Source organism: Physeter macrocephalus, chromosome 4, assembly GCF_002837175.3.
Source record: "Physeter macrocephalus isolate SW-GA chromosome 4, ASM283717v5, whole genome shotgun sequence".
Classification (NCBI taxonomy): Eukaryota; Metazoa; Chordata; class Mammalia; order Artiodactyla; family Physeteridae; genus Physeter; species Physeter macrocephalus.
In genome coordinates, this window is record NC_041217.1 from 77,452,513 (window position 1) to 77,476,265 (window position 23,753).

General features: G+C 43.5%; 1 protein-coding gene across 1 annotated transcript; it reads right to left on the minus strand.

Annotated features, from left to right (window-relative positions):
- Nucleotides 1-6,651: 6,651 nt before the first annotated feature.
- LOC129392018 (myomegalin) lies at nt 6,652-12,862 on the minus strand. The gene is made up of 6 exons (XM_055083898.1): nt 12,716-12,862; nt 11,874-12,125; nt 10,446-10,577; nt 9,643-9,762; nt 8,955-9,112; nt 6,652-6,858 (listed from the first exon to the last, which is right to left on the minus strand). Exons 1-6 carry the CDS (start codon nt 12,720-12,722, stop codon nt 6,652-6,654), a joined length of 876 nt encoding a protein of 291 aa, XP_054939873.1. The 5' UTR covers nt 12,723-12,862.
- Between the last annotated feature and the right edge of the window lie 10,891 nt (nt 12,863-23,753).

Here is a 23,753-nt window from a genome sequence, read left to right on the forward strand (position 1 = left end):
TTTAATTTTTGTCAATTTGATTACTATGTGTCTTGGCGTGTTTCTCCTTGGGTGTATCCTGCCTGGAACTGGTCCTGGATCATCTTCACTATCATTATTCTGAATTCTTTTTCTGGAAGAATTCTTTTTCTGCCTATCTCCACTTCATTTAGTTGTTTTTCTGGTGTTTTATCTTGTCGCTTCATATGATACATAGTCTTTTGCCTTTTCATTTTGTCTGTCTTTCGTTGAATGTGGTTTTTGTTCCACAGCCTGCAGAGTTGTAGTTCTTCTTGCTTCTGCTGTCTGCCCCCTGGTGCATGAGGCTATCTAAGAGGCTTGTGCAAGCTTCCTGATGGGGGGGATGGGTGGTGGGTAGAGCTGGGTGTTGCTCTGGTGGGCAGAGCTCAGTAAAACTTTAATCTGCTTGTCTGCTGATGGGTGGGGCTGGGTTCCCTCCATGTTGGTTGTTTGGCCTAAGGTGACCCAGCCCTGGAGGATACAGGCTCTTTGGTGGGGCTAATGGCAGACTCTGGGAGGGCTCACACCAAGGAGTACTTCCCAGAAGTTCTGCTGCCAGTGTCCTGGTCCCTGTGGTGAGCCACCGCCACCCCCCGCCTCTGCAGGAGACCCTCCAACAGCAGCTGGTAGGTCCAGTTCAGTCTCCCATGTGGTTACCACTCCCTCTCTGGGTCCTGATGCACACACTACTTTGTACATGTCCTCCAAGAGTGGAGTCTCTTCTTCCCCCAGTCCTGTCAAAATCCCGCAATCAAATCCCACCAGTCTTCAAAGTCTGATTCTCCAGGAATTCCTCCTCCCATTGCTGGACCCCCTGGTTGGGAAGCCTGACATGGGGCTCAGAACCTTCACTCCAGTGAGTGGACCTCTGTGGTATAAGTTCTCCAGTTTGAGAGTCAACCACCCAGCAGCCATGGGATTTGATTTTATTGTGATTGCACCCCCACTACCATTTCACTGTGGCCTCTCCCCTATCCTTGGATGTGGGGTTTCTTTTTTGGTGAGTTCCAGTGTTCTCCTGTTGATGATTGTTCAGCAGTTGTGATTCTGGTGCTCTTGCAAGAGGGAGTGAGCACACGTCCTTCTACTCCGCCATCTTCCCATCATTTTCTCCCTTTATATTTGTTAGTATTTTTAAATGTATTTAGGTGCTCCTATATTAGGTTCATATATGTTAACAAGTGTAATATCCTCTTTTTGTATTGATCCTTTTATCATTATACAGTGTCCTTCTTTATCTTTCTTTATGGCTTTTGTTTTAAAGTCTATTTTGTTTGATATAGTATTCTTTTTTTTTTTAAATAAATTTATTTATTTATTTATTTTTGGCTGCATTGGGTCCCCGCCGCTGCGCGTGGGCCCCCCCCAGTTGTGGCGAGTGGGGGCCACTCTTGGTTGCAGTGTGCAGGCTTCTCATTGCAGTAGCCTCTCCTGTTGTGGAGCACAGGCTCCAGGCACACAGGCCTCAGCAGCCGTGGCGTGCGGGCTCAGCAGTTGTGGCGCACAGGACCAGTCGCCCTGCGGCATGTGGGATTCTCCCGGACCAGGGCTCAAACCCATGCCCCTGCACTGGCAGGCGGATTCCCAACCACCGCACCACCAGGCAAGTCCAGATATAGTATTCTTATCCTCGCTTTCTTGTCATTTCCATTTGCATGAAATATTTTTTTCCATCCCCTTACATTCAATCTATGTGTGTTCTTCACCCTAAAGCGGGTGTATTGTATGCAACATATTGTTTTTTTTTATCAAATGTGCCACTCTATGTCTTTTGATTGGAGCATTTAGTCCATTGACATTTAAGGTGATTATTGATAGATAGGTATTTATTGCTACTTTAAACCTTGTTTTCCATTTGATTTTGTATTTCTTTGTTGTTTTTCCGTTTGTTGTCTGATGATTGTCTTATGTATTATGCTTGTCTTCTCTTTGATTTTTGTGAATCTATTGTATGTTTTTGATTTGTGGTTACCCTGTTTTTCAAGTATATTAACCCATTACTATATCTACTTGCTTTAGACCTGTAGTCATATAGGCTCAAACTCATTCTAAAAAAAGATCTACATTTTCTTACTCTCCTCTCCCACATTTTATGATTTTGATGTCCTCTTTTACAGCTTCATGTTTATCCCTTTTGCTGTTCATTGTAGTTACCATCACTTTCACAAAAATTTTTTAAAAATCTGCATACTACCTTGTTTAAGTGATTTACTTTCCAGTTGTGATTTTCTTTCCTATAGATTTCTGCTTTTTTTCTATTTAGAGAAGGTCTTTTAATATTTGGGGGGGAAGTAAGCTTAGTATTGCTGAAGTCTTTTAGTTTTTGCTTGTCTGAGAAATTCGTTATCTCTTCTTCTATTCTAAATGATAATCTTGCTGTGTAGAGTATCCTAGTTGCAGGTTTCCCTTTCAGGACTTTGAGTATATCTTGCACTCCCTTCTGTCCTGCTACATTTCTGTAGAGAAATCAGATGATAGCTCTATATCGGGGTTCCCTTTTAATTAACTCTTTGTTTTTCTTTGCTATGATTAGAATCCTCTCTTTAACTTTTGCCATTTTAATTATAATATGTCTTGGCATAGGTCTATTTGGGTTCATCTCTTTGGGACCCTCTGTTCTTCCTGTAACTGGATATGTTTCGTTCTTTAGGTTTGGGAAATTTTCAGCCATAATTTCTTACATTTTTGATCCCCTTTTCTCTTTCTTTTCCTTCTGGGATGACAATTATGCATAGCTTGGCACACTTTATATTATCCCACCAGTCTAGTATATTGATTTCTTTTTTTTTTTTTTTTTTTTTTGCAGTGCGCGGGCCTCTCACTGTTGTGGCCTCTCTCTCCCATTGCGGAGCACAGGCTCTGGACATGCAGGCTCAGTGGCCATGGCTCACGGGCCCAGCCGCTCTGTGGCATGTGGGATCTTCCCGGACCAGGGCACGAACCCGTGTCCCCAGCATCGGCAGATGGACTCTCAACCACTGCACCACCAGGGAAGCCCTGATTTCATTTTTTAAAATTTGTCTTTCTGTCTGCTGTTCTGATTGGTTGATTTTCATTATTCTATCTTCCAGATCACTTATTTGTTCTTCTTATCCAGCTTGCTATTTATTGCCTTTAGCTCAGCTTTTGTCTCAGCAAATGAGTTTTCTAGTTTTAATTGGCTCCTCTTTATAGTTTCTAGTTCCTTCTTACAGTAATCTGCATTTCTGTCAATAGTCTTTCTTAATTCCTTCAGCATTTTCATTACCTCCTTTTTGAACTTGGGGTCTAATAGACTGGAGAGGTCACTTTCATTGTTCTTTCAGGGCAATTCTCTTGATCTTTTAATTGGGAGTGGATCCTCTGCTTCTTCATTTAATTTATATTTCTCTGACTCTATGAGTTTAGGAGAAACAGCTATCTACTGTGGTCTTTTTTTTTTTTAACATCTTTATTGGAGTATAATTACTTTACATTGTTTTGTTAGTTGCTTCTGTATAAGAAAGTGAACCAGCTATACGTATACGTATATCCCCATATCCCCTCCCTCTTGCATCTCCCTCCCACCCTCCCTATCTCACCCCTCTAGCTGGTCACAAAGCACAAGCTGATCTCCCTGTGCTATACGGCTGCTTCCCACTAGCTATCTATTTTACATTTGGTAGTGTATATATATCCATGCCACTCTCTCACTTCATCTCAGCTTACCCTTCCCCCTCCCTGGGTCCTCAAGTCCATTCTCTATGTCTGAGTCTTTATTCCTGTCCTGCCCCTAGGTTTGTCAGAACCTTTTTTTTAAAAACTAGATTCCATATATATGTGTTAGCATATGGTATCTGTTTTTCTCTTTCTGACTTACTTCACTCTGTATGACAGACTCTAGGACCATCCATCTCACTACAAATAACTCAGTTTTGTTTCTTTTTATGGCTGAGTAATATTCCATTATACGTATGTGCCACATCTTCATTATCCATTCACCTATCAATGGACACTTAGGTTGCTTCCATGTCCTGATTATTGTAAATAGTGCTGCAATGAACATTGTGGTACATGACTCTTTTTGAATTATGGTTTTCTCAGGGTATATGCCCAGTAGTGGGATTGCTGGGTCATCTGGTAGTTCTATCTACTGTGGTCTTGAAGGGCTGTTTTTATGTGGGAGCATCCCTGTGTAGCCTCTGTGAGTCTAATATTTTTGCTGCAAGGGCTATTTTTAGTATGGATTCCTGCCTTGTCTTTCCTCAGTGTGTGCTGGCCATTATCCCCTTGATAGGGAATGTAATTGTTGTGGTGACCAGAGCTTGCACTGGATGTTTAGTGCGGCCTCCTCTTTGCTCTGTGGTTGTCACAGCCCTGTTCAACGCAGGATCTCCTCCCCAGTTGTTGAAGTAGACATCCCCAGATCCATTTCTGAACTGTGGTGTGAGGTACGTGGGACTGGAGCACTCCTGCTGGGAGAGGAGCCACTGAGTATTCATCTTTAGAGGCTTTCCACTGGAAAATGCACTCTGTGGTGTTGCCTGTCACCTCTTGTGTGGGATCACAAAGTACACTGTTTTTGACACTGCCCTCAGCCTTGCCTCAACCATGGGAATTCAGGCAATTGGCCCAGGTGTCTGTCAGTCATTGTGCTCACAAAGCCACTAGCACAGATCCATTGGCACAGCACCGCTGAAGTCAGGCACCAGGACTACCATAGTTGTGTTCCTGGACCCGCTGTGGGAGCTACTGAGTCAGCCCAGATCCTGGCTCCATCTCCACATATATGTGCCAGAAGAGCCTGCAGCCTGCCCATATCACAACACCCACTCTAGCCATGGGATAACCAGTAAACTGCTCAGATGTCCTGCAGGCACTGAGTTTATAAAGCCACCTGCAGCAGGTCAATCTGTGAATTGCACAGCCACAGGGAGAAGACTCAGATTTCAGCCCTACTTCTGAATTCCCACTTGGATCGGCTTGGATTTCAGCCCTGACTCCATGTATGGGCCAACCTACCAGTGTTTTTGTGCTCCCAGAACTCTTAGAGGTGGAGCTGCACCCACTGTGAGCACACCAGAATGAGACTGCCGTGGCAGGCCCCGCCCCTCCCTTAGGGAGCGTGTTAACAGTGGGGCTGCAATGCAGGACCCTGGGCTTCTTCCTGCCCATACTGCTGGTTGTGGCTTGGACCACACGCCAGCCCCTTCAGACTGTCTGTACACAGCCATCCCCAGTCCTCTCTCAGGGTCTGTCCCCTGAAGCCCGACTTTCAGCCCTCTGCCCCCGCGTATACCAGCCAGTGCGTGTCTTGGGCTGGGGAGTGCAGGGAGGTGGCACGGCCCCTCTGTGCTGGTCTGTCTCTGTTTTGCCTGCTGCAAACTGGCTGCTGCACTCTTCTCTGAGCCTCTGAATCTTCCTTTCTGTCCTGGGTGATCTCCCTGCCGATGAAGGGGCTTCCTAGGGTGAGGGAAACTTTCCTCTTTCAAAGCTCCTTCCCAGGGACCCAAGTCCTGTCCCAATTCCTTTTTTTTATTCCTTTTGTCCTACCCAGTTATGTGGTGATCTTTCTTGCAGTTTTGGTTTTATGAGATCTTCTGCCAGCATTCAGCAAACATTCTGTGAGAACTGTTCCACATGTAGATGTATTTTTGATGTATCTGTTGGATGTGAGCTCCACATCCTTTTATTCTGCCATCTTGACCCGGCCCCACTAGCTTCTGATTTTTAAGCCATTTTTAACACCTCAAGTTTTCTTCAAAGAGCTTGCTAGAGAATATGTTACTGTTTTAAATAAACATTGAGAATGTCTGCCATATATATAAAATCTTTCCCTTTAAGTTTTAGTTTTTATTATTACAGTATCCTCTTTTAGATCAATAAGACCCAACAATTTTCTTTTGTGTTATTGCTAACAGAAAAAGATATGTCCAAATCAAATTGCTTTCTTCACCATGATGCAGTATGCAGTGAAATCAATTTAAAAAGTTATATCTTGCTGTTATTTTTTTCATAAGGTGGTATAGGAAACCCCAGAACACATGACAGGCCTCAGGATCCCTTTATTGAAAGCTCCTTCAGAGGCAGACCCCATATGTCCTCTGACCTCGAGAATCAACTGAACTGCATTTCTCCCCACTCCCGACCTGGCATAAAGGAGACAGAATTGGAGTAAGGAGAGAAGATGATGACAAAGTAAGGGTCAACCGAGAGGTCAGGGGAGGTTGCTGATTGGGGTGGAGGGCTGATGAGGATGGAATCTAGAGGGATGCTCATGAGGACCTGAGCTCCCACAGATGGACCAGACATCTCCTCCTGGAAGGTCAGAGCAGGTCAAGCATCACCTGCACACTCTGACGACAGACGGTGATAAGTTTGGGGCGGACTCTATGGCTCCGACTGGTGCAGTAGTTTCCTTACCTCTAAATTCGTCCTTGCCTTCTTCAAAACATCATGTGTCCTGCTTACTGAAACAAGAAAGCAGCCCCCAAGGCAGAAATTACCAGTGGGCCCACGCTTGTGTTGGGTTTGTGTTCTAAAGCTTGTCTTTCTGGACACTCAGCTCGGGGTCTCCTGCTGCCCCCCGACCCCGTGTCCCCTCCTCTGCCTCCACGATTACTGATGGCACAGGAGGTTTAGAGACGTCACATCAGTCTCCCACATCCCCTAACCTCTCTGGTGTCTGTGCACTCACAGCACAGGTGGCGACCCAGAAGGACCCCCATTTCCTGTCCCATTCCCGGGCTGGGGGCACCCACACTGGCTGAAGATAAACTGTTCCATGCTCTCCTTCTGTTGGTTGGCGGCCTTCAGATGCTCAGCTGTGCTCCGAAGGAGACTCTCCTGTTTGGACAGTTTGGTTCTCAGTTCCAGAAGCTCCCTTTTCATGCACTCTCCCTGGGAAGAAAAACAGGCTCTCTGTCAATGGTCAGAAGGCCTAAAGCACCCTGTGTTTTGTGGCTCTTTCCAACTCCAAAGAGGATTCTACAATCTTCGCAAGTATTTTTGGAGCAGATTTCCCTCATTAAAGCCTCTCAATCCCTCCAGCAGGTGATGGCTCAGGATGGGCCATGAGGTGGCAACACTGAGGACCTGGAAGCCCCCGTGCAGATTAGCACAGGCTACACTCCCGTTGCTGCAGAGAACCTGACTCCAGGCCACACTGAAACTCCCAGCTGTGAACAAGAGCTCAGATTTCATGCTGACATAGTTATACCACTTAGGCATCACAAGTAAGACTTGGTCGTTAGGCATTTTATGCCTGGATATCACGCCTGGGGAGACGGGGCTGGCCTGAGACAGTAAGTTTGTAAATATATCTGCCAACCACAAGACAGCAAAATGTTCCCTCCTTGGAATTAACATAATTGGGGCCCCTAAAGTGTCAGTGATCTTAGTCTGGAGTTGGAACCCCTGGGAGGGATCCTGAAACCTGCCTATCCAAGGTCACCAACCAGAAAGCAGTCTGAGATCTGAGAGCACCTGGGGGAGGCTGACTCTCCCCAGGCCTGACCCTGAGACGCAGATGTAAGTGATTTTCTGGGATTCCAGGGGGTGGCTACAAGAGGCTGGGTGACTCCTGGTGACATTCTGTGATCCTGCCTGCCTATGTGGACCTGGAGGTGGGGGTGGGCTAAGAAGGGAAAGGAGATGTTGATGTTTTAACATGGCCCTGAACTTCAGCGCAGCCAGACTTCAGAAAGTTAAAGAAACGGCACATTTAGGGGTTACCAGGGCTCTCGTGTCTCTGCCTCCTCCATGTCCTTTCCTTCTGCTCTTTGAGTACTTATCCTGGGGTTCAGGGCTGGGGGGAGAGGAGATGGAGGCAGAGCTGCACTGAAAGCAGCCACCGCGGAGGAGAGGTCTGCCTCCATCCTGACAAAAGAACCAAGACAAAAGGAAGGCCAGCTTATGCTACCAGGGGAGGAAAAGCGAGTATCTGCTCACCACATGCACACGCTCTGGGGAATGGGAACCTCTATCTGTGCAATGCCCTTGATCCTCTGATTTAATACGTCCCACCTTGGTTTTAGGGAAAACACTGCTTCCTGACACTCACTGTTTTCTAAGTCCTCACATACCTTCTCTGCAGTATTCCATTCCTGAATTTTGCCGAGGATCCACATCAAAATTTCTTGTCTACAGTTTTTAGTATATGTTGTTTTCATCATACTGCAAATAGAGCCAACTGTTCTTTCCTGGTCTTGCAGCATCTCTCTGATCTTCATGGTTTCTCAAAGACTATTGACAGGGATTCTGAGAATAAGGCTCCGGTGCTGTCAGTCGTCTGGGGTGGAATCACCTGGGCCTGGCAGATTGAGCTCATTAAAATCTTACTATCTTCTCACCTGTGAGGTCTGTTCTGCTCTTTCCAGGCATGCAATAGTAGTTTAGAAGTTCTGCCTTCTCCCTTATCTATGGCTTTTGTTATCTTCCCAAGCAGTGACCTTTCCTCTCACATCTCTTGCTCTGAGGAGGCTAATTTAGAAATAACTCTTGATGTCTCTTTCCTTTTCCACAAGCATTCTTTCATTCTGGGCTTAATCCTTTGGACAATACTCTTAGTCTTTTATGACTATTCAATAAATATTTATAAGTAAAAATAATTTGTTAATTATGATATATTGATTTGATCAATCAACACTTAGGTCAGACTTAGGTCGGCTCCCCATTCCCCCCTCAGCCTAAAGAGGAAACGATGCCCACCTGTGGATGCCCGCTGAATAGTGTTGGGAAAGCTCTGGAAGATGTTTTGCTGGCACCTCCAGACACAACTGTATGGTCAGACCATTCAAGATGGTTGTTGTCTTGCTCTCTGTCCATTCTCTGCTGACCAGCCCCTCCTTCACCTACATGACTATCCAATCTGCTTAATTATAGGGCTTAATTAGTAACCACCTACATGCTTGCCCCTGCCCCCAGGCTCTGGTTTCCCTGGTGACTGGTGAGCCAAATTGACATCAATTCTCCCTATAAATGATCGCTTCCTTCACCCCCGAGTAGTGAAGATTGCTGCCTTGTTCTGCCTGCTGTTTACCGAACACTGTGGAGCGTCGCTCCAGGACCCTTTGTTTAGGACTTGTAAGATTCTGTATCCTTTGAACGTTGTTGTTTCTGTCACTGTCTTTGGGCTCTTTCTTTGGTGTTGCAGCTGGGGAATTACAAGGCTTGCAGACCTGCACGGTACAGCCCAACAATAATCGTGAGAATTAGTAACCAAAGAGGAGCCCTGAGTGTATGAGTAGGAGGTGGTGAGGAGATATGGGGACAGCAGATCAGCAACTGTGAGGGACACACAGAACGGCTGCAGCCAAGTCTGGAGGAACGTGAGAGAGGGTGTAGGCCTCACGTTCCTTCCTTTCCTAGGTCCAAACTAGCTGTGAGCTGTGGGCAGGTAGAACAGGCACTAACTGGAATCTAGTTTGATAACTAATGACAGTATCTGCAGGCGGGTTGCACAGAGGTGGTGGATTTCCTAGAGCCCTTGTCCTTGGAGCCTAGGAGTCTGAGGGCCCGTGGTTGGGAATTGTCAGGAAGTAGCCCTTTCTAGACTGAGAATAGCTATGCGAGTTTGGGGTTGCTGGGTCTGGGTAGCTCTGTTCTCTCCACCTTCTCTCTTGGCTTCTCTCATTGATGACTGGTGTGGCCAGGGAGGAAAGGGGCCTGGGACTGACCACCCACCTCTGGAAGCATTACTGAGCTGAGTCTGAAGCTTCTGGTTTTCTTCCCTACGGACTCTGTTCTCATTGCAGAGCTGAGGTGTGGACTCCAGGCCTGGACTGTAGAAGTTAGAGGTGGGTCCTGTCCCAGGAAGTGCAAGCAGGCAAGTTACACATTTGGGTAACAGATGCTCTCTGTGTTGTTCATTCTGTATCTCCAAAGATACTGTCCCAACGCAGCAGAAAACCCACAGAACTTGCATCCTGGGCCTAAAGCCTGATGGGCTGAATGCCTGGCTTTCCTGGGGCTCCTCTGAGTGGGTTCTTTGCGTGCATTATCACGTGCCCTGGCTGTAGCTGTTCAGAAGGCCCTTTCCCCTAAATAGCTGCTGCTGCGGTGTGGGCAGGACAAGGGCATGTGGAAGGGATGGCCTCCAAGTGTCAGCAGCCTGGGGGAGAGGGTGGGGAGGAAGGCCACCTCGGTAAGTGGCTGGAGGAGGCCCTGCAGACCTGGCTCTACCACTTGCCAATCGCAGGACCAGGGCACAGAAGTCAGCAGGCAGATATGAGCAGATTAGGATGGATGAGAAGTCAGAGGATTCTGGGGACCAGACCTGGTTAGATCTGCCGTGAGGAAAGTTACTCTCTGAGCTCAGAAACAGCTGCAACGGGAGCCTAGTACTTGCCCCCTGCCTCGCTGATGTAAGGAGCAAATACAGAAAAGCAGACCTCAGTGCTTTGAAATCTGCGAAGCTCTGCCTAGGGGTTGACCTTCAGCAGCTCCCTAATGACAACCAGAAACAGGAAGCCCTGGGCCTCTCCTACCGCTTCCGCGGGCCGTGGAGCTGAGCCTGTGTTCCAGCTGCTCCCGCAGGCGCTCGTTAATGCAGATGGACTCCTCCAGGCGCTGGCGCAGGCTCCGGATTTCACCGAGGTGCTCCTCTAGCAGGTCAGTCCCTGCAGTCACCCAGCAGGACAGGAGGAGGTGGGAGATGGAGAATCCTGGTCACTAGTGGGGCCCATATTGGGGGTGTGGGGTTTGGCCAGTGGCCTCTCAGCAAGATCCCTAAACATCACCGGTGTCTCTCACGGGCATCCAGGAGCTCAGGTGACATTGTTTAAAGAGTAAATTGGCATCAGGACAGCTGATGCTAAGCAAGCCCCATGGACCTCCTCCCATACAGGGGTACGTGTAAGGGAGTTGCAAGTGTACATGTACAGCTACCAGGGTAACTGGTAAGTGTAAGGGGTTTCACATGGTTTAGAAAAATCACTGAAGACTGGATCTCAGTCTAGGAGCTAGACAGGTGTGGCCATTTTCTGAGTTGACTTCGAGTATAATAGGGAAGCCCTCACTCTACACTAATACCTTTCCTCTTACTGACCCTTGACTGAACATTCGTTAGCAAGGGACAAAGCCCTTCCTCCACCATTAGAGAGAAGGCCTAAGGTAAAAGTTAGTACCTCATGTCAACTCATCCTATGTGATTAATGACTAGTACCCAACGCTTCCCTCAAATTACTTTTAATCTGGAAAAAAGAAACAGTCTGTGCTGATCCAGGGATCTGAAGGCTGATGAGAGAGTTGGAGAAAACGCCCTCAAGAAAACGAAAAAGATGCGGAAAAGAGCAATGGGTGGGGTGCTAATGACCAACTACATCAACTGCCTCATTTTGCTTTGGATGCAGCCTTTTTCTGAAAATCACAATTCTCTTGCTGTTGGAACTGGGCTGCATCCCAGCATTCACCTGTACAGCTATACCTCTCCAGCTGGTAAGATGTCTGTCAGACCTGACCAGGGGAGTTTAGAGGGGGAGGGAGAGTTTGAATTGGGTTTTGTACACAGGATTTGTGTAAGGGGTAGGGATCTGTGTAGAAATAGCGCCACCCCCCCTTTCTGTAACAACTCCTGATTGATGGAAGAATGTTCTGTGACTGTTCATGCCTGGCATTCTGGAAGGGTCTGAGAGTGGGCTGTGAGGGGACCAGGATGCAGGGACAGAATAATGAATGTGACAGCACAGAGGTAGCCGCTGACTTTCTCATACCCTTGTTCAGCACCGAGGCCCTGGGCACAGAGGATAACAGATGCACTTAGGAAGGACTGAGCACTGCTAGGGCCCTTTCCTTTTATCCCCACTCTGTGAGCCAGAGACTAGAGGAGAAATTGAAAACACTACCCAGATAGGAAAGGCATGGATCCTAACCAAGATTTCATTTCACTGGCTGACATACTTGGCTTTGTGCTTTACCTGTGGGTTTGGAGTTAAGCTGGTACAGGGAGGAGCCTGAAGATAGGTCCCCAGATATGCTTCCTTTCTGAGGCCTCATCATGTCCCACTGGCCTCTGCTGCCCAAGTACCCAGGCTCGAGGATTCTGCCCAGTTCTATGGTGCCCCTCAGAGGAGAGAGGGGCTGGGCAGGGTTGAGGTAGTGGGAAGAGCTGGCTTCTAAATGGTTGGTTGGCAATGTGGCTGGGGAAGCAGGATGAACATTGCTGACACCTGGGCAGAAAGAAACATGAATGAGAAGCAGTATCAGAACAGAAGGATCGGCAAGGAAGCATGTGATTGCTAAGAACAGACACTAAAGGGGACACGTGGGCTATCAGAGGTCCCAGTCTGCTGTGAAATACCAATTAGATGAGGATTCCCATCCTAGAGGCTATAACTTTCCACCCCTTGTATTTGCTAGCATGAGACACCAAGAGGTAGGGGATGAATAACGTATCAGAAAGTCACCAGTGTACACAAAAGGGAAGTCCAGTGGCCCTAATCCTGGCTCCTGTGATAATTCCTCATGATAGAATCCAGGGAAGTTCCAGAAGTAGAACTCACTGGGAAAATCAGAGGTTAAGAGTGTGATGGGCCATAGCATTGAGCACACCTGTGAACGGGAATATTTGTGTCCCTATGAGTACTTGCTGTACCCAGAAGCTAAATTGCCAGCTTTTCGGTTTTCCTTTGGGGTTGTCAGAAGAGAAAGGGGTATAAATCCAGCTGGACGTGGTGGCCCCAGTTACTCCAGAGTGAAGAACTTCTTTGCTGAGGCTGGGGGAGGTTCTAGGTAAGGCAAGAGGTGATTTCATTCTTACCCAACATGATTCCAGGAACTGAAATATGTCATCACTCATGTCTAAAGAGTCATGAACACTCTTCCATCGGGGAGGGAGGACCTTTCATTTCATAGGCTGATGCTTTCATAGATCCTATGAAATCATGGGCCTTCCCATTATCTCTGCTTCTATGTAAAAAGAAGCCCAACTTGGTGGAGAGAGGGAAAGAGGTGAACAGGGCCATAGTTTAGCATATTCACATTCAGAAGATTACTTTCTTCCAGGGATTATCAATATGGACAGCAGAGTAAACAGGTAGCTCCACCTAAGAAATAGGAGTAAGGAGTGAAGTCATGGATTAAGTGTTCAGTGGCTTTTATGGCCAAATATGTTGCTAAGGTTTCTTCCAAAATAATGTATTCTTATGCATTTGCTCATTTGCAACTCTAAGGCCCAAAGCCATATTTCCCTGTTGCCTTGTGGTCCTTGTCATCATTTTCTGTCAATTTAACCTGTAAATTGAAGGTCCCTATATCATTACATAATCTTAGAGACAGAAATATATGTACAGCTTGTTTACCTGAAAAGACTGCTGTTTCTCTGTGGACTAGTGGAGTTAAGCAGCACTCTTTTGTTCTCAATAAGTCACCTCAGATTTTTTTTTCTAGACAATGATGATTTTTCTATTCATGGTAACATTTTTATAAAGAACATATACTACATTAGTTGAGTCCTATTGAGAAAATGGTTTCCATTGTACAAGTAGTACAAAATAAATCATCACTCTCAACTAGCTTTTCCCCACTGAGCAAGTTCTGGCCAACACTTCAGAGGTTTTTAATAAGCTTGGTAATAATTGCTTAATATATGGTATTAAGGTTATTTTTAATAACACTTCAAATAGATCAGTGCAATGTGACTTTGGGCAAGTCACTTAACTTTTTTTAGGTTTTAATTATCTCAGTTTAGGAAGAATTTGGTTAACTATTTTTTTCTGCTACAGATACACTTTTGAGTTTCCCCACACAGCAGCGTCATCCCTCAGTTTATATGGGAGTTGTGATGGAGGTGGGGCCCCAACTTTGAAAAGCAATCTGCCCACTCCTTCCTTCACTTAGTCATGAATGCTTAGTGGAACACTTGGAAATTGTGGACATTGTCACCCTTGTGAAACCACCAGCCTAGCCAATCCCAGCAGAGTTATACTGCACACATATCAGGGGAACTTCCCACATTTCAGGCTCACAAACCATGGGATGATGTAAGTTAGAAGATGACTCTCTGTCTTGCTCCCATCTCTCTTCCTGACCCCAGCTGCTGTGCCTCTAAACATTATTGTAACTGTGGAATATATCCTTTCTACCCCTGATCATGGCTTATATTTCCCCATGTACATCTGAAACACAACCACAGGTTCCTGGCATGTGCCAATCCAGGTAGATCCAGCACCTGTTGCATAGAAACTGCCCTTGCATCTTCTCCTGTTGAATATACCAGTTGTCCAAAGGCAGATAAAAGTAACAACAGATTTACTACATGTATGTGAAATTTTTAAATGCCTTTGACAAGTAGGAAAGAGATACTATGGAATTGTAATGAAATTCATAAGTTACATATAGAGTTTAATTCTCATAGAAACTTAAAAAAAGAAACCTACAGTCAACAGAAGAGGAAGTAGGGGGATAGGCATGCCAAAACTAACTTCAAGTTATATAAAACCCAATATGTTGCCATGGAGGGAATTTGAATCAACATTATAATGGATATATCAAGAATAATAAAGTTGGGAGAAATATACCTTTGCGAAATTAACTAGTCATAAGCTTAAGCAAAGTAGAGTATTATTCTCAAATTGTCTCCACGCTCAGAAGTATATGAAAGATTGGTACAGACTAAAAGAAGAATGTGTAAAATTTTACATTTTTCTTTGAGGAAAAGCACCAAGGACAACTCAAATAGAAACAGACTGATGAATGACCTGAATATAGCCCTCAATAAATGAAAGCTACTGGGAAATATTGCTGCCTTGTTGGTTTTCTCTGTACACACAAGACTGAACAAGGAGAAATTCTCAGATTTTAGAGTGTTTGCAAGGATCAGAAATTGCAGGAAGCCAGAAATTGCAAGGGGCTGTAGGGAAGGATGGTCTCCTTCATTGGAGACCTTCAGAGAGGAGCTAAAGAGACTTTACTCTGACTTATTGAGCCCTGTTCTCTGGCCAGCATTCTAAGGTGATGTGGGGTCTGCTAAAGCTTCCTGACTTACAAGGTGTATCTCAGGGGGCTGCATTTAAACCAGAAGAATCACAGCCTTCTCATTTCCAGCATAATTCAAAAACACCTTTGTTTTCATTAGAGTTATTCACTGTTGCTTGTTTCTCTTCTCACGCACTTTTGGATCCTTCACTTCCACCTCATGGCTGTACCTCTCTTTGTCCTCCTACCCACAAATGACTCCAGAGCTCACATGGCTGAGGAAGCAGTCATCTGTATACCATTCCCTAGGGCTGACTCTTCACTTAGGAGCTGCTTGTGCTGCCATATTCAGATATGACCTCTTTGTCACCTGACCTCTTTATATATATTTTAAATTTTAGTATATATTTTTTAATAATATTGTGTTTCAGGTACAGCAGTTATTCAGTTATACATATATATTTTTACATTCTTTTCTATTATAGGTTATTACAAGTTATTGAATATAGTTCCCTGTGCTATACAGTAAAACCTTGTTGTTTATTTTGTATATAGTAGTGTATATCTGTTAATCCCAAACTCCTAATTTATCCCTTTGGTAAATTTATCTCTTATTTCCCCTTTGGTAACCATAAGTTTGTTCCTATGTGAGTCTATTTCTGTTTTGTGAATAAATTCATTTGTATTTTTTTTAGATTCCACATATAAGTGATATATAATTAATTGTCTTTCTCTGACTTCACTTAGTATGATAATCTCTAGGTTTATCTGTTTCTGCAAATGGCAATATTTCATTCTCTTTTTTTTTTTTTTTTTTGCAGTACGCGGGCCTCTCACTGCTGTGGCCTCTCGCATTGCGGAGCACAGGCTCTGGACGCGCAGGCTCAGCGGCCATGGCTCACGGGCCCAGCCGCTCTGCGACATGTGGGATCTTCCCGGACCGGGGCACAAACCCGTGTCCCCTGCCTCGGCAGGCGGACTCTCAACCACTGAGCCACCAGGGAAGCCCCTCATTCTTTTTTATGACTAATTTCCATTGTGTATATATTTTATGTACCACATCTTCTTTATCCATTCATCTGTCGATGGACACTTAGGTTGCTTCCGTGTCTTGTCTATTGTAAACAGTGCTTCCATGAACATTGGGATTCAGGTATCTTTTCAAATAGGGTTTTTGTCATTTCTGAACATACACCAAGGAGTGGGGTTGCTGGATCATATGGTAACTCTATTTTACTTTTTTAAGGAACCCATATTGTTTTTCATAGTGGCTGCACCAATTTTCATTCCCACCAACAGTGTAGGGGTCCCTTTTCTTCACACCCTCTCCAGCATTTAATATTTGTAGACTTTTTGGTGATGGCCATTCTGACCAGTGTGAGGTGATACCTCATTGTAGTTTTGATTTGTATTTCTCTAATAGTTAGCAGTGTTGAACATCTTTTCATGTGCGCTTTGGCCATCTGTATGTCTTCTTTGGAGAAATGTCTATTTAGATCTTCTGCCCATTTTTCCATTGGGTTGTTTTTTTTTTTTTTTTCAGTATGCGGGCCTCTCACTGTTATGGCCTCTCCCGTTGCGGAGCGCAGGCTCCGGACGCGCAGGCTCAGCGGCCATGGCTCACGGGCACAGCCGCTCCGCGGCATGTGGGATCTTCCTGGACCGGGGCACGAACCCGTGTCCCCTGCATCGGCAGGCAGATTCTCAACCACTGTGCCACCAGGGAAGCCCTGTTTTTTTTGATATTGAGATGCATGAGCTGTTTGTATATTTTGGAGATTAATCCCTTGTCGGTCACATTGTTTGCAAATATTTTCTCCCAGTCCGTAGGTTGTCTTTTCATTTTGTTTATGATTTCCTTTGCTGTGCAAAAGCTTTTAAGTTTCATTAGGTCCCATTTTTAAATTTTTGTCTTTATTTTCACTACTCTAGGAGGTGGATCCAAAAATATATTGCTGCAATTTATGTCAAAGAGTGTTCTTCCTATGTTTTCCTCTAAGAGTTTTATAGTATTTGGCCTTACATTTAGATCTTTAATCCATTTAGGGTTTATTCTTGTGAATGGTGTTAGAGAGTGTTCTAATATCATCCTTCTACATGTAGCTGTCCAGTTTTCCCAGCACCACTTAATGAAGAGACTGTCTTTTCTCCATTGTATATTCTTGCCTCCTTTATCATAGGTTAGTTGACCATAGGTGCTTGGGTTTATCTCTGGACTTTCTATCTTGTTCCATTGATGTATATTTCTGTTTTTGTGACAGTACCAAACTGTTTTGATTACTGTAACTTATTACAGTAATATTAATCAATAATATTACTGATTATTATAATCTCAAGATGGGGAGCCTGATTCCTCTAGCTTCATTTTTCTTTCTCAAGATTGCTTTGGCTATCTGGGGTCTTTTGTGTTTCCATACAAATTACAAAAATTTTTGTTCTAATTCTGTGAAAAATGGCATTGGTAATTTGATAGCAATTGCATTAAGTCTGCAGATTGCTTTGGGTAGTATAGTAATTTTGACAATATTGATTCTTCCAGTCCAAGAACATGGTATATCCTTTGATCTGTTTGTGTCATCTTAGATTTCTTTCATCAGTGTTACAGATTTCAGAATACAGGTCTTTTGCCTCCTTAGGTAAGTTTATTCCTAGGTATTTTATTCTTGTTGATGTGATGGTAAATGGAAATTTCTCTTTGTGATCTTTCATTGTTAATGAATAGAAATGCAAGAGATTCCTGTGTATTAATTTTGTATCCTGAAATACAAAATTACCGAATTCATTGATGAGCTCTAGTAGTTTTCTGGTAGCATCTTTAGGATTTTCTATGTATGGTATCATGTTGTCTGCAAACAATGACACTTTTACTTCTTCTTTTCCGATTTGGATTCCTTTTATTTCTTCTTCTTCTCTGATTGCCGTGGCTAGGACTTCCAAAACTATGTTGAATAATAGTGGTGAGAGTGGACATCCTTGTCTTGTTCCTGATCTAAGAGGAAATGATTTGTTTTTCACCACTGAGAATGAATATAGCTGTGGGTTTGTCATATATGCCCTTTGTTATGTTGAGGTAGGTTCCCTCTATGCCCACTTTCTGGAGAGTTTTTAGTATAAATGGGTATTGAATTTTGTCAAAAGCTTTTTCTACCTCTATTGAGATGATCATATTGTTTTTATTCTTCAGTTTGTTAATGTGGTGTGTCACATTGATTGATTTGCATATAATGAAGAATTCTTGCATCCTTGGGATAAATCCCACTTGATCATGGTGTTTGATCCTTTAAATGTGTTGTTGGATTTGGCTTGCTAGTATTTTGTTGAGTGTTTTTGCGTCTATATTCACCAGTGATGTTGGCCTGTAATTATCTTTTATGTGGTATTCTGTCTGGTTTTAGTATCAGGGTGATGATGGCCTCATAGTTGAGCTTGGGTGTGTTCCTTCCTCTGCAATTTTTTGGAATAGTTTCAGAAGGATAGGTGTTAACACTTCTCTAAATGTTTGACAGAATTCGCCTGTGAAGCCTTCTGGTCCTGGACTTCTGTTTGTTGAAATTTTTTAAGTCAGTTTCCATTTCAGTATTTGTTATTGGTCTGTTCATATTTTCTATTTCTTTCTGGTTCAGTCTTGGAAGATTGTACCTTTCTAAGAATTTGTTCATTTCTTCTAGGTGTGCATTTTGTTGGCATGTAGTTGTTTGTAGAAATCTCTTGTGCTCCTTTGTATTTCTATGCTGTCAGTTGTTATATCTTTTTCATTTCTAATTTTATTGATTTGAGCCCTCTTCTTTTTTTTTTCTTGGTAAGTCTAGCTAAAGGTTTATCAATTTTGTTTATCTTTTCAAAGAACCAGATTTTCATTTCATTGATCTTTTCTATTGTTTTCTTTGTCTCTGTTTCATTTATTTCTGCTTTGATCTTTATGATTTCTTTCTTTCTTCTAACTTTGGGTTTTGTTTGTTCTTCTTTCTCTAGTTGTTTTAGGTGTAAGTCTAGATTGTTTATCTGAGATTTTTCTTGTTTCCTGAGGTAAGATTGTATTGCTGTAAACTTCCTTCTCAGAACTGCTTTTTCTGCATCCCATAGGTTTTAGATCATTCTGTTTTCATGTCATTTTTCTCTAGGTATTTTTAAATTTACTCTTTAATTTCTTCAGTGATCCATTGATTGTTTAATAACATATTGTTTAGCCTCTATGTGTTTGTTTTTTACAGTTTTTTTCCTGTAATTTACCTCTAATCTCATAGAGTTGTGGTTGAAAAAGATATGACTTCAGTTTTCTTAAGTTTACCGAGGGTTGATTTGTGGCCCAAGATGTAATCTATCCTGAAGAATGTTACTTGTGCACTTGAGAAGAAAGTGTGTTCTGCTGCTTTAGTATGGAATGATCTAAAAATATCAATTAATTCCATTTGGTCTAATTTGTCATTTTAGTCTGTTTCCTTGTCAATTTTCTGTCCGGATGCTCTGTCCACTGGTGTAAGTTGGGTGTTAAAGTCCCCCACTACTATTGTGTTACTGTCAATTACCCCTTTTATGGCATTAGCGCTTGCCTTATGTATTGAGGTGCTCCTACATTGGGTGCATATATATCAACAATTATTATGTCTTCTTCTTGGACTGTGCCCTTGATCATTATGTAGTGTCCTTCCTTGTCTCTTGTAAGAGTCTTTATTTTTTATTTATTTAAAAAATTTTTCTGCTCCCCCAGCTTTGAGATATAATTGACATATAATATTGTGTAATTTTAAGGTATATAATGTGATGATTTGATACATGTACATATTGTGATATTTTTAGCACATAATGTTGATACATCCTTCACCTCTCATAATCACATTTTTTTGATTGGTCTTATTGTGAGAATATTTAAGATTTACTGTCTTAGCAGCTTTCAATATACAATACAGTATTAGTAACTACAGTCACTATGCTATACATTAGACTCCCAGAACGTTTTCATTGTGTAGCTGGAAGTTTAGGTTTAGATTACTTCCATATCTTGGCTATTGTGAATAATGCTGCAATAAACATGAGAGTGCATATATTTCTTTGATACCTTGTTTTCATTTCTTTGGGCTACATACCCAGAAGTGGAATTGCTGGGTCATATGGTAGTTGTTTTTAATTTTTTTAGGTACCTCCACACTGTTTTCCATAATGGCTGAATCAGTTTACGTTCCCACCAACAGTGCACAATTGTTCCCTTTCTCCAACATTTATTATTTGTCATCTTTTTGATGATAGCCATTCTGACAGTTATGAGGGGATATCTCATTGTGTTTTTTTTAACAAGTTTATTTTCTTTTTCTTTTTTTAAAAATATTTATTTATTTATTTTTGGCTGTGTTGGGTCTTCGTTTCTGTGCGAGGACTTTCTCTAGTTGCGGCGAGCGGGGGCCACTCTTCATCACAGTGCATGGGCCTCTCACTGTCGCATCCTCTCTTGTGGCAGAGCACAAGCTCCAGACACGCAGGCTCAGTAGTGTGGCTCACGGGCCTAGTTGCTCCGTGGCATGTGGGACCTTCCCAGACCAGGGCTTGAACCCGTGTCCTCTGCATTGGCAGGCAGATTCTCAACCACTGCGCCACCAGGGAAGCCCTCATTGTGGTTTTGATTTGCATTTCCCTGATAATTAGTGATGCTGAACATCTTTTCATGGACCCATTGGCCATTTGGATGTCTTCTTTTGAAAAATGTCTACTCAAGTCCTCTGCCCACTTTTATTTTATTTTATTTTTAACATCTTTATTGGAGTATAATTGCTTTACAATGGTGTTCTAGTTTCTGCTGTATAGCAAAGTGAATCAACTATATGTATACATGTATCCCCATATCCTCTCCCTCTTGCATCTCCCTTCCACCCTCCCTATATTAAAGTCTATTTTGTCGGATATGAGTATTGGTACTCCAGCTTTCTTTTGATTTCCGTTTGCATGGGATATCTTTTTCCATCCCCTCACTTTCAGTCTGCATGTGTCCCTAGGTCTGAAGTGAGTCTCTTGTAGACAGCATACATACCAGTCTTGTTTTTGTATCCATTCAGCCAGTCTATGTCTTTTGGAGCATTTAATCCATATACATTTAAGGTAATTATTGATATGTATGTTCCTATTGCCATTTTCTTAATTGCTTTGGATTTGTTTTTATCAGTGTTCTTTCTTCCCTTCTTCTTTTGTTCTCTTCTCTTGTGGTTTGATGACTATCTTCAGTGTTGTGTTTGGGTTGCTTTATCTTTTTTGTGTGTGTATCTATTGTAGATTTTTGGTTTGCAGTTCCCATGAGGTTTTGATATAGCAGTCTACATGTGTACAAAGTTGTTTCAAGTTGCTGGTATCTTAATTCCAAATGCAATTCCCATTTCCTGCATTTGTACTCTCCTCTTCTCATGGTTGCTGGTTTTGATATCATTTTGTGCCTGGATGATTTTCTATTATTACTTTATGTTTGCCTTCACTAGTGAGCTTTCCCATTTGTCATTTTCTTGTTTCTAGTTGTGCCCTCTTTTTTTCCCCTCCTAGAGAAGTTCCTTTAGCATTTGTTGTAAGCCTGGTTTGGTGGTACTGAATTCTCTTAGCTTTTGCTTGTCTGTAGAGCTTTTGATTTCTCCGTCAAATCTGAACAAGAGCCTTGCTGGGTAGAGTATTCTTGGTTGTAGGTTTTTCCCTTTCATCACTTTAAATATATCATGCCACTCTTTTCTGGCTTGCAGAGTTTCTGCTGACAAATCAGCTGATAACTTTATGGGGATTCCCTTGTATGTTATTTCTTGCTTTTCCCTTGTTGCTTTTTATATATTTCTTTGTATTTATTTTTTGTCAGTTTGATTAATATGTGTCTTGGCACATTCCTCCTTGGGTTTATCCTGTATGGGATTTTCTGCACTTCCTGGACTTGAGTGACTTTTTCCTTTCCCATGTTAGGGAAGTTTTTGGCTATAATTTTTTCAAGTATATTCTCAGGTCCTTTCCCTTTCATTTCTTCTTCTTGGACCCTTATATTGTGAATGTTGGTGCATTTACTGTTGTCCCCAAAGTCTCTTAGGCTGTCCTCATTTCTTTTCATTCTTTTTTCTTTATTCTGTTCTGTGGCAGTGATTTCCACCACTCTGTTTTCCAGCTCACTTATTCGTTCTTCTGCCTCAGTTATTTGGCTATTGATTCCTTCCAGTGTATTTTTCATTTCAGTTACTGTGTTGTTCATCTCCGTTTGTTTGTTCTTTAAATCTTCTTTCTCTTTGTTAAACATTTCTTTTATCTTTCCAGTCTGTGCCTCCATTCATTTTCTGAGATTTTTAATCATATTTACTACCATTACTCTGAATTCTTTTTCAGGTAGATTGCCTATCTCCTCTACATTTAGTTGTTCTTGTGGGTTTTTATCTTGCTCCTTTGTCTGCAACATATTTCTCTGTCGCCTCATTTTGTCTGACTTTCTGTGTTTGTGGTCTCTTTTCCAGAGGTTGCAGGATCATAGTTCCTCTTGCTTCTGGTGTCTGTGCCCTGTGGGTGAGGTTGGTCCAGGGGCTTGTGTAGGCATCCTGGTGGGAGGGACTGGTGCCTGCCCTCTAGTGGGTGGAGCTGAGTCTTATCCCTCTGGTAGGCAGGGCCGTGTCAAGGGGTGCGTCTTGAGGAGGCTGTGAGTTCAGTATGACTTTAGACAGCCTGTCTTTTGATGGGTGGGCCTGTGTTCCTAACTTGTTGGTTGTTTGGCCTGAGGCTTTCCAGCACTGGAGCCTACAATTGTTGGGTGGGTCCAGGTCTTGGTGCCAAAATGCAGACCTCTGGGAGAGCTCACACTGATCAGTATTCCCTGTGGCCTCTGCTACCGGTGTCCTTGCCCCTACAGTGAGCTATAGCCCACTTTTGCCTCCCCATGAGATCCTTTAAGACCTCTAGGTAGGTCAAGCCCAGGTTCCTATGGAAGTACTGCTTTGTGCTGGGTCCCAGTGCACATGAGACCTTGTGTGTACCCTCCAAGAGTGGAGTCTCTGTTTTCCCCAACCCTGTGGAGCTCTTACACTCAAGCCCTGCTGACCTTCAAGGCTAAATGTTCTGGTGGTTCTTCCTCATGATACCAGACACTCAGACTGTCTTGGAGAGGGCTACTTTTATGTGGGAACTTCCCTGTGTAGCCTGTGTGGGTTTAACATTTTTTGGTGCAAGGACTGTTTTTAGTAGAGATATCTGCCACTTCTTTCCTGAGTTATGCTGGCCATTATCCCCTTGATAGGAGGTGTGACTGATGCTGTGGTAACCAGAGCCCACACTGGACTTGAGCAGAGCCTTCCCTTTGCTCTGTGGTTGTCACTGCCTTGTCAGGGGTGGAGTCTGCTCCCTATTTGTTGGAGTAGAGGCCCCCAGATCTGTTTCTTAGCTGTATTTTTGATCTGTGGTGTGAAGTAGGTGAGATTGGATCACGCCCACTGGGAGAGAAGCCACTGAGTGTTCCTCCTCTGGAGCTGCTCACCCATGGGTGTGCTCTATTGTGTCACCTTTCGTCCATTGTGTGAGTTCTTGGATGACACTGTTGTTGGCACTGCTCTCAGACCCACCTTATCTGTGGTTATGCAGGCAATTGGCCCTGGTGTTTCTCAGGCATTGTTTTCATCAGGCCACCAGCATAGATCTACTGAAGTCAGGTCCCAGGATTGTAGTAATCATGGATCTGGACCCACTGTGGGTGCTATGGGGGTAGCTCAGACTCTGGCCTGGCCCAACTCCCATGTGTATGTGCCCACAATGTCCACAGCTGCTAAAGCTAGACCTGTCTTGGCTGCAGGAGCACTCGTTGTCTGTTCAGATGTTCTGCAGATGCTGAGTTTGCAAAGGCAGTTTCAAGGGTGTAAATCCACAGTTTGTGCAGCTGTAAGGAGAGATTTCAG

What these genes read in the sequence shown, in the direction of transcription:
- LOC129392018 (XM_055083898.1), bottom strand. An exon ending in GCTTAACTCCAAACCCACAG is followed by an intron (nt 10,578 to 11,873) that starts GTAAAGCACAAA and finishes GGGTGACTGCAG; the next exon opens with GGACTGACCTGCTAGAGGAG. An exon ending in CTCCACGGCCCGCGGAAGCG is followed by an intron (nt 9,763 to 10,445) that starts GTAGGAGAGGCC and finishes TTCCTGGGACAG; the next exon opens with GACCCACCTCTAACTTCTAC.